This window comes from Osmia lignaria, chromosome 15 (genome assembly GCF_051020975.1).
Source record: "Osmia lignaria lignaria isolate PbOS001 chromosome 15, iyOsmLign1, whole genome shotgun sequence".
Classification (NCBI taxonomy): Eukaryota; Metazoa; Arthropoda; class Insecta; order Hymenoptera; family Megachilidae; genus Osmia; species Osmia lignaria.
In genome coordinates, this window is record NC_135046.1 from 10,904,116 (window position 1) to 10,914,018 (window position 9,903).

The 9,903-nt window shown below is 39.1% G+C and overlaps 2 protein-coding genes and 1 long non-coding RNA gene across 6 annotated transcripts; 2 read left to right on the top strand and 1 right to left on the bottom strand.

Annotated features, from left to right (window-relative positions):
• Window positions 1-88: 88 nt before the first annotated feature.
• On the bottom strand, window positions 89-6,270 carry LOC117600026 (uncharacterized). Of its 3 annotated transcripts, XR_004580374.2 has the most exons (6): window positions 6,059-6,270; window positions 5,407-5,947; window positions 5,227-5,325; window positions 4,803-5,138; window positions 1,988-4,746; window positions 89-1,911 (listed from the first exon to the last, which is right to left on the bottom strand). It is a non-coding gene; the product is annotated as an uncharacterized LOC117600026 (long non-coding RNA). The 3 variants fall into 3 exon arrangements; XR_004580371.2 differs by having other exon boundaries at window positions 1,988-5,138; XR_004580373.2 differs by having other exon boundaries at window positions 1,988-5,161.
• Window positions 2,674-6,401, top strand: LOC117600024 (uncharacterized). Of its 2 annotated transcripts, XM_034314942.2 has the most exons (4): window positions 2,674-2,837; window positions 3,071-3,270; window positions 4,317-4,518; window positions 6,260-6,401. In XM_034314942.2, the coding sequence occupies exons 2-4, from the start codon at window positions 3,084-3,086 to the stop codon at window positions 6,399-6,401; spliced, it is 531 nt and encodes a 176-aa protein (XP_034170833.2). In that variant the 5' UTR covers window positions 2,674-2,837; window positions 3,071-3,083. The 2 variants fall into 2 exon arrangements, with proteins under 2 accessions (XP_034170833.2, XP_076548564.1); XM_076692449.1 differs by lacking the exon at window positions 2,674-2,837 and having other exon boundaries at window positions 3,030-3,270.
• Window positions 6,402-7,023: 622 nt separating this feature from the next.
• Window positions 7,024-9,576, top strand: LOC117600023 (uncharacterized). The gene is made up of 6 exons (XM_034314941.2): window positions 7,024-7,488; window positions 7,559-7,703; window positions 7,900-8,147; window positions 8,259-8,500; window positions 8,599-8,879; window positions 8,951-9,576. The coding sequence occupies exons 1-6, from the start codon at window positions 7,337-7,339 to the stop codon at window positions 8,999-9,001; spliced, it is 1,119 nt and encodes a 372-aa protein (XP_034170832.2). The 5' UTR covers window positions 7,024-7,336; the 3' UTR covers window positions 9,002-9,576.
• Window positions 9,577-9,903: the final 327 nt, after the last annotated feature.

Here is a 9,903-nt window from a genome sequence, read left to right on the forward strand (position 1 = left end):
AGAAATAAAGTTTCAATAAATATATTCATATTTTCTTTTCAAAGAACATCCTCGAATTCATTTATCATAATGCCATTAAAGATATAAAATCATCCTCTATTAAATAAACGACTGAATGAAAAGTAACGAATGTTCAATATTCATCCTTAACAAAGGAAAATATAATTTCTACATAATAAGTTCTTTGTAAAACAGCAAACGAGCGTAGTTCGTTATCCCTCTGTATATTATTACTCTTTTCTCAGATATCCTTTTTCTCGACCATGTGGCATAATGGTTTCGAATAGAGGCTTGATAATTCGCCGGCAATTACCGGGACATTTTCTGCTTTCTCGAGATTCGTTCTTAATAGCCGTTCCAACGGCGACGCTCGAACTGATTTCAACAAGTACGTCCCTTATTTACCACCGGTGTATATAATATTTAGCGAGCGTTATAAAGGTGCACAAAGGAGGCCAGACGCGGCCGAGCTAATGGCCCTTTCGCTCGAGCCAGCTTCTTGTAATTATTTCGCGCAGCCACCAACGAAAAGGGACGTCTAATTTGTGCCATACCAATTTATCCTTTCCCAAGTTGCTCGTTATCGTCGCGCGTTTAATCCATCGCGATCACAGTTTCGTGAACGAAACAGGAAGCGACTTTACGCCTCCGTGACTTCGTCACGATTCAACCTCGCCTCGATATATGCAACCTTTCGGTAATTTTTATTTCCTTATAAATTAGCTTCTACTAATTGAAAACAAAGAAATGATTTAAAGCATTCGAAATGGAAATATTTTTTTCTTCTTCGAATAGTTATTAAATATCTTGTGTTCTATTCTGTTGGTACTTAATTAAAAAGAAATTTAATTTCACACGTAAAATCAAGTATGAAATGTTATATTAAATTGGAATTTCGTGGCAAAGTTCTCGTAGAACACCAATTTTCCTTCATAGAAAAAAAGATTCGCATTGCAACGTGAACGTTATCGTGGAGAAAACAATCCGGACAATTTACAGGGTCGGCAAAGTTATTGTAATAATCTCCGGGCGCCTTTAAGCGGCATGCCAAGCACTAACGTTTGCTCGCTCGCAAGCTTCCTAACGATCGCAAGACGAAATCGTGCCAAGATCGGAGGCGAGCTGTTAGAATCCCAGCGATATTCTCGCAAAAATGATCGCACCAGCTTCGTTTATCGGCGCTCCTGCCAACTCTGCGATTCGTGCAATAGCAATTCCAGGCTCCCGAAAGCAGCCGATCCCCTGCTGTTTCGCTCGAAACACCGTCGCGACGTTACGAAACTCCTCGCGCGGGTAATTGACGAGCATCGAAAGAACTCGCTGAAAAATGTCCATGAAATTATGAAACTTCGATAGGCAATCGACCGACAGAATTTTGAAAGTTCAGGGAAATTAGTTTAGAGATATAGAGATGGTGATAAACCTTTTGAGTTAGGTCATAGACCTCGCTGAAAAATGTCCATGAAATTACGAAACTTCGATAGGCAATCGACCGACAGAATTTTGAAAGTTCAGGGAAATTAGTTTAGAGATATAGAGATGGTGATAATCCTTTTGAGTTAGGTCATAGATTTCATGAATATTGCAAGTGGAATGCGGTGCTTAATGGTTTGCTGTTTGGAAAAGATTATGGGAAATTAGCTTGAGAGATTATTCCTGTTATGGTGTTTTCAGTTTCAATAAAGATTCTTGTTAAGTTACTGAAGTATTGCAAATAGTAGAAAACAAAGTTTTCTAAGTCTTTTAAATTCGTACCATTCTATTAGCAATTCTAAAAGGAAATATTAAATCCTGACTTTAGAATTCAAAGGTAATTAACATGCAATTACCATTTAGTTAAGCTCGACATAAAATAAGTAATGAATGTATAATATTTCAATAAAATTGCAAAAGATTTTACTGGAAAATATCCTGAAAATAAATAAAGCTTAATGTAATTAATAATTAAATAATTGAAAGTGAATGATAAATAAATGCAAATTCTTACAAGGAAAGTACTTCCGGGGTAGTCATGTCTGAGAGATCGTTCACCTATGCATCCCAGTAGAAGTGCATTCACGACACACATTTGGATCGATGTGCACTGGTACACGTAGGAAAATCATGATCATTGAGCAACCATCCCAGCCAGTTGTTCAGACATAATCGATTCGTTCTACATGTCCCAGTGTCGATTGTATTCTTGCGAAGTAGCTGCTGCGTGATCGTACTCGAAGAGTAGTTTAACGAAAGAAAAATTTAGAGTCCTTTGGAAGATTTATTTAAATCTCCATCGAATTCAAATCACAGTACTTGTATCTCCTCCGAATTCGAAAGGATCCTATGTCTTCATAGCAAAAGTCCTCGACCTGCTTCGAATTCAAAATAAATTCCTCTTCTTCAAATTCTAAAAATTATGATCTTTTTTTTCAAGTCACAAAAGAAAGATTCACACTTGGCAAATTTTTACTCAAACTCAGTGCTCTTCAATTTGAAATTTTACCAAACGTGTTGATCGATGATGAAGGGTCCGATGAGTCACGATGAGCCGGTGTTCGATCGTCCAGGTGCTCGAAACGATCCCGACCTTGAGGAGGACGACTCAACCAGGAAGAGGGCTCGAAGGACGTCACGTACGGGTCCTGTTAGCGCACTAAATGTCGCAATCCGGTGCTGGCCGTTCGTTTGAACGTAAGGCAACGGGTAGGGGCGATCACTTTCTCTTGTCGCAAACCAGCAACAGGCATACGTGCACTGCCCCGAGGAACACTCGACAACGAGTTTTTACCAAAGAAACAACCAGTCCACGTTTTCGTCCGGTGCTCTGGTGCACGGAAGCAACGCGTTGCAGAGAACAGGTGACATTGCGATCAATTCCGCGAGAACCGTTCGCTTCCTCCAGTTTTGGATATTCGTGAATGAGAGTTTTCAAAGTGCCATTTTGAGTCTGTCGTTTCAAACGAATTTGGCGAAATTCTGTGAAAATGTTGAATAAATTGTGTTAGAAGATAGTATTGGGTGATGAAATTACAAAATAATAATTATCGTTGAAGTGTCAAAGCGAAGTAACAGTAATTGATTAATTTCTTAGATAGCATTCCACGATGCGACTAACGAGCGCATTCTTCTTGCTGGGATGTTACTTCTTGACTTTGGCACTCGTAAGCGGAGCACCAAGACCGGAAGAACCAACGTTCGAGCTTCCGGTACAATTGATCGGCTTCCCGGTGATCGTTGCTGCTGTCAGGATCACCAATTTCGTGAAGAAACTCGCGTACTCGTTGAATCCAGGTATTTTCTTTAAATTTCTATTCGATAAAGCGATTCTATTATTTCAAAATGAAATCAATTTTTTTTTAATTACCATACTTTCATTAAAAAAGAGTTGAGCATTTCTACTGCACTTAAGATAAATGAATCGCATGAGCAAGTTCAATGGTTCTTGAATATTCTAGCCGACAGGAAGTTGCATTCGATCATCGGAGCGAAGAGAATCTTAACTACTTTGTATAGGTAATTCATGCTTTCGCGCGTGAATCGAATCGACGAGAAACGAAAGCGAAAGTGTTCCACTTGTTGCAACTTCGTTGAAAGAGTGGATTCTCGTGTAACGTCGTCGTAATTTCTTCGACGAGGACATTGACGTTGAAAACATAGGGTTCAATGAATTTTTCTAAAGTTAAAGTATAGAAAAAGTTGTCCTTGTATAGCTTTATTTGAAAAATTCATTAGCATCGATAATTGTTATATAATAGTTTATTTCAATTAATCAGATTTGAAAATTAAATTATAATTCTTATATTTGTATACCTTTTATTTTCGGCTGATTTACCTCGATGACAGATTGGTGATTGAATGACAAGTAATAATAAAGTCGAAGTTTGACGAGCAATTAACGTGACAGTTTAATAGGAGATTGCATGGAGAAGTGTACGTCAATTTTCATTAAAGTGAAGTGAAGAAGCGTTGATTGCTCATCAGCCGGGGACCGTCATTTAGTGATTTCAGAAGCACTGAAACGCGCCCTTGGATTGATGACAATCATGGAAACTCGAATAATGCATTAGCATAGTTGACAGTGATGGTTCGAAAATAACATTACAAGACTCGAACTTTTCATATCTGTTACTACCGAATAGATGGCTTTAAGTTCAAATAAAAATCAAGTAATTAATATTAATTAAATTTCCATAAGAACATATTATAAAGATAACAGAATAAAAGTGCTAATGTACTGATGAATAATAAAATTTAATCAAGAATTAAATTTCATACGAACAGACGAATTAATGACGAAATGATTCTGACATTTACCACCGGTTGCCTCTCGTTTTCAGAGACTTACGTCAACAGAGTTAAACGAGCCCTGCCTTTGGTACACGACGAAGAAATTCTAGACGTCGGACAGGTGGAGAAGAAATTAGTATCCGAACTTGGAAACAATGTCTGCGTCTACGAGAGAATCTGCGCCAGATACGCGAGCAAAACTTTGCAGAAACGAAGTCGCGAACGTGTCCTCGATTGGGATGTCGTGTTCAGGTATACCTCTGCAATAATCAATACCTCGTTTGTATCTCCTATTTATTCCACGACACCGTTTTTTTCTTTTACGTAAGTGAGTTTTGTTTTCATGGAAGATTTCTTTGATTTTCCTCTCGGTTTCAATCCAGTTCGATTTGCATGGCACTTGTCACGAAGAACAACATTGCTAATTTGTCGTTGGACTATTACATGATTCTCCTTCGACTGACGATTACGAAGCGTCATCTGTAAAACAAGAGCTTCGTCTTAATGATCGCGTTCCCGATATCGTTGCATCTTACTTGTGCAACTGCAACCCTGAAGTTCACGGACGGTCTGGTTTTTCATCTTCGTTACAGTCGATCCAGTTGTGAAACGGCATGGATATGGAAACTTAATAACAGTCTCGTTAATGCATCGTGGAAAAGTACTGACCCGTTTGCGCGGTCTACCGTGATCCAATGAAACGTGTCTCCTATCGTTCAAACTTCTTCCTGTTTCCATTCGCTTCGGTAGATGTTTAATCTCCTTGCTGAGATTTGTTGTTTAATCATTTTCAATTGACTAATACAATTTTAGAAAGGACATTAGCTTTCAATTCAACACCTGTCCGATTAAATTATACTTTTCCTAACGAGCTGACAGGAAAAATCAATAAAATCTGTAATATAATTGCTAATGTGCAAATTGACAAAATATTTAAATAAGACATTTTACGATACTTACGGTTATCTAGTAATCTGAATAAAATGTTGCAAGGTATTCTAGGACTCCTTTCGTATTCTCAGAGCGCTTATGCAAATGAGATTTGAGTATTGCGCGGACCTATGATGAAATGGAGTTCGATGTTCAATGAATCATGTAATAGTAAAAATATATGGGACTTCGAAATCAATTGGAACTTACGAAATTATTAAACAAGCGTCTAAAAATTGAATATTCATCAATGGACGATACTGTAAGCTGTTAATTTTTTTCGTGACGATTCGAAGGTTCCCGGAGTCCTGGCACGGACTATTCCAAGAATTCCTCGATAATTCGTCCAAGACGATCGACCTCGATAAATTCCTGGAAAAAGGTACGAGCTGAACGGTACGGGTCCCTTCTAATGGTCCAGCACTTTCCTCCAATAGCTGAGCTAATAGAAATCCGTGCTACCGGTTCTTTCTTGGCCACCTAGCCACGAGCTCGCACTAAATTCGGTTGCAAGTAACGCCAGCACCAGATAGCCCTTAATGGCTGCTCCACGGGCGACCTAATGCATCCTGATAACTCTGTCCCACCGTTTGCCCCGTTCCTCTTCGGTTTTACGAGCCTCGCGAGCTATCTGCGAGCTGAATTCTGGGGGTTCGACTTGGCTTATCTGCGATTCCTCGACGTCTCTTGCTTCGAGATGGCCAACACGTGTCATCGGGGACGAAACTCGTCGGTTAATCGCTTCTGTCACCTGTATGGACATGTTGTTGGTGAGAGCGAGAAGGAGAAGAAAGGAGGAATCGAAGATTGGGTCCCGGCAAGCCGAGATTTGGAGAGGTTTAACGGAGCATGGATGAAGTACCGTGGCGATAGAGTCCTTCGCAGGACCTGCTGCGGTTGAAGAATTGAAATTTCTAGGGTTTCACAGCTGGTTGATTTGAGAAGAGTTCTTTGAAAAAGAATTCTTCTATTTTTGTAGCAATGATAGAAACACTGTTTTTTAATTAGAAAATATTAATGATAATGAGTAAGATACTAATGTCTGCTATTCGTCGTTTCACAGGGAATACAAGTCTTCGCCGAATCCGATGAAGGAGAATTATTTATTGAGCGTGTTCCTGGGCGACATCATAGGCAGCCCCCGGCTCTGTCATCAGCTGGCAAAGAGAGGAAGAGGCTGCGATCACGACACGATCCCGGATTAACTGTAAACCATCGTCTATGCGGTGCGAAATTGAACTGCTGTACAGACTGTAAATACTAAGATGATATAAACTTCTTGTTTACTACTTGATCGTTAATCTCCTGGACAAGGCTGCAGCTGCATTTGAACAACAACTGTTCCTCGAACTCCGTTCACATGTATCCTAGTGAACAAAAGTAGGGGACCACCTATCAATAATGTAAAATGTATTTTTTTTAATATTCAACGAAAAGTGTCCATAAATAATGTTATCCTCCTAATTGCTAATAGCGTGTATATATTTTGTACATCATTTAATTGTATTAATGATTTACCGTGAATTCTCAAATACAAGTTTTTATTTTATATTTTATAACAAAACTTATATTTTTAATAAAATAACAAACAAAAGTATTATCTAAATAATGCTGAAAAATTAATTTAATTAAAACTCGTTACCGAATTTCTCCCTTATTACAGAGTTATAATTATAATTTCTGCAAAATTATTACCTTTGAGTTTGACAAAGTATACGGATCTTTTACGTTTAAATGCCTCGATGATATAGCCGCGCGAAAAACGAGCACGCGAAGAAGTGAGAGTAGCTCACGATGACGTTTCTTCCTACCTACGCCTCTTCAAGTTTGTATGCGAGGAACGGTTTCGAAGAAAGTTCCAGTTGCCGTGGAACTGTGACACGATCATCCACGAAGCGCCTCAGTTGTTCAAGATTCTTCGTTCGAGAAAACCTGTAAAAAAGAAAATTGTATTGTTAGTTGAATTTTTGATCAGTTTCATAGTTTATTAAATTCGTCAAAGTCGAGACGAAAACATTCACGTCACATCCGAGTAAGTGACAGTGACCCTAACGAGATCCTTAAGGAAACGTTATCCAGCATTAAATTGAACACTGAGAAGACAAGATCGACAAGATTCACGAAGGAAGAGGATCGCAGAATGATATTCAGATTCATCCTTATTTGTCTGCTGCTTCGAACTGACGTTCGCGCCGAGGATCGCTTTCAAAGGACTCCGCAGGATGCCGATGGTGCTCGTTACTGCGACTTCGACGAGGCACGAAAGAACTACAACGTGACCGATTTGTTGCAGTGAGTACGGAATCGAATTACTTGACACAAAGACGCGAATAATTCAGCTGGAAAAACGTTGGTCGCTTAGGTGCATTGATCGATTGGCTGCCGATCTAGCTGATCGAGAAAGCGACCGGTTGATGAATGGAAAGGATCAGTGGAACGGGTCGACGGGCAGACAAATCTCCTTCATGGATATCTTTTCCAGTTTCTTTCAAAATGATCCTTCAGTGGTAAGTTGGAAATGAAATTATTTTATCTGTATAAATTTTTTAAATTTCATTTGTTGAAAATTTTCCATCATTGACTCGAAAGGACATCAGGGTCCACATCAATTTTAGATCTCATTCTCCAACAGTCTAAATCGGCCATTCGTTCGTCGAAATTTCCAATTCCCGCACGAAATTCCTGTAACTTTTCTATTTACAGCCACATCAGGGCAACCCCTTTCCGGTGTACCCGACTTCCGGCCAGCATCAACCGAATTACCCTGCCGTATCAGGTGGAACGTTCCAGCTGAATCTTTTCGACGCTCTGTCCTCGATATCCCGCCACGACGACTACAAGTGTATACCCAGGATACTCTGCGAAATGGCGAGCGGAAAACTTCCCGGGAGATCGTTAGGCAAACAATGGTCTGGCTTCTTCGAGTTCCTTGGAAGGAACTCTTTCACGGGGTACGTTCTTCAGGATCGAACGTCCGAGTCATGGTTTTAACGGGTTACCCTGAAATCACTCGCAACTTATCCTCCGCGCTATTTCATTGCTATTTGTGTTCGTTTTTTCAGTTTGCTGACCAAATTCGACGTCGAGACGGCTTCTCCTCTGCTGAACTTTGGCAGAGCGATGCTCCTCGGATACAGCAATCGAGGAAGCTCCGCAGTATGTTACGAGACCTTCCCGAAATGTCCAAGAAACATGAACGCACTGATTTATTATTTGAATAATTACAATGGTGGATTCTTTCGATTGTTCAATAAAGTTCAGGGTGGAAAGTATCGGGAGAATATTGGTATTCGTGATCACAGAGGTGAACATTCATGTGGCATTTCATTGAAAAATTGTTAATTATGTTCTTGAGAAATTTTACAGTCTATGCAGTGATTATATTTTTGTTTTCTATTACAGATAATTACTCCAAAATAGTATTGAAAGGAAGGATAATCTCTGGAACGAAGGATTATAGAATTGGACCAGTTCGAAATGAAATTTATTTTCCAAGTGTGAAATACTACGAACACAACGAAAAGCAAAAATTTTCTGATTATGAAAAACCTATTAATGACAATGAAATTGTTTTTCCTGGTCAGAAGACATCTAAAAACGAACCGGTTAGAAACAGCCTACAGAATTATGTACAGAAATTAGAACCGAACATCTGGCAGAACAACATTGCATTTTTCCCTGAGGTAATTATACAAAGTATATGATTATTATAAAAGAAATTTAATCTTAATGTATCATTTTGAAATATTTTCAGGAAATAACTAATCAAAGGTTCTCTAGATTTCGATTTCCTCCAAATGTCTGACAATAGCACAAAATCATTTCAAATTGAAAATAAAGGAAAGTTTATTTATTTAAATAGAAGATTCAATAATTGACTATCTTTGCTGATCATACAGCAAAGAAAGCGTTTAAATGAATACGAAATGAAGTTAATTACATACTGATTAAAGAACGAGTTTGCAGCCATAATTTGCGCAAGATTATCAGCGAGCGGAGGATTATTTCGTTTATTTCATCCGTGCCGGTCCCAGCAAGCATTTTCTATTCACCTGTACCAGGTGAGCTCGTAACAGGAAGTCCCAAGCTGCCGGTGAACGCGATGTTACTGGCTCAAGTGCCGTTTGCGGAAACAGCATGGGGTGCCGTTAGAGCACCGCCAACTTGTCCAATGAATCTGCGACCAAGCACGAGCCACTTTATGTCTCAGTTACGCGACTCGATAAATTGTACTTTATCCTGGTTCGATTTCCTGCTCGCTGCGAGTCGATCCATACATACACCGTGTTCAATTTCAAATTTAAGCTTTAAACTAGTCGATATTAAATAGATTTAATAACGAAATCAAAATTATATTCTGTCACGAATAAAATAAATAATTCCGAGATCGATATGCTTGAAAACACCTTTATTTCTTCATTATCCAAAATAAGCGGACACGTGTGTTATGTTGAAACTTTATCACGATATTCACACGGGCTTTTTAGTTACGATTAAATGGGAGGAGTTGCAAACGGCCAACGGCACGCGAATTCTTTTGTCAAACAGTTTCGGTAAATCTACATTTTCTAAATGTCACCCTTATATGCGTGTCCTTTATTCCACCCTTCTTGCCTTCACCTGCGATCATTTCGCGAGAGAAGCGATAATTTTTGACCGACAGATAACAGGTAGGTAATAATCAGCTGGAACAGCCTGCATTTGTCG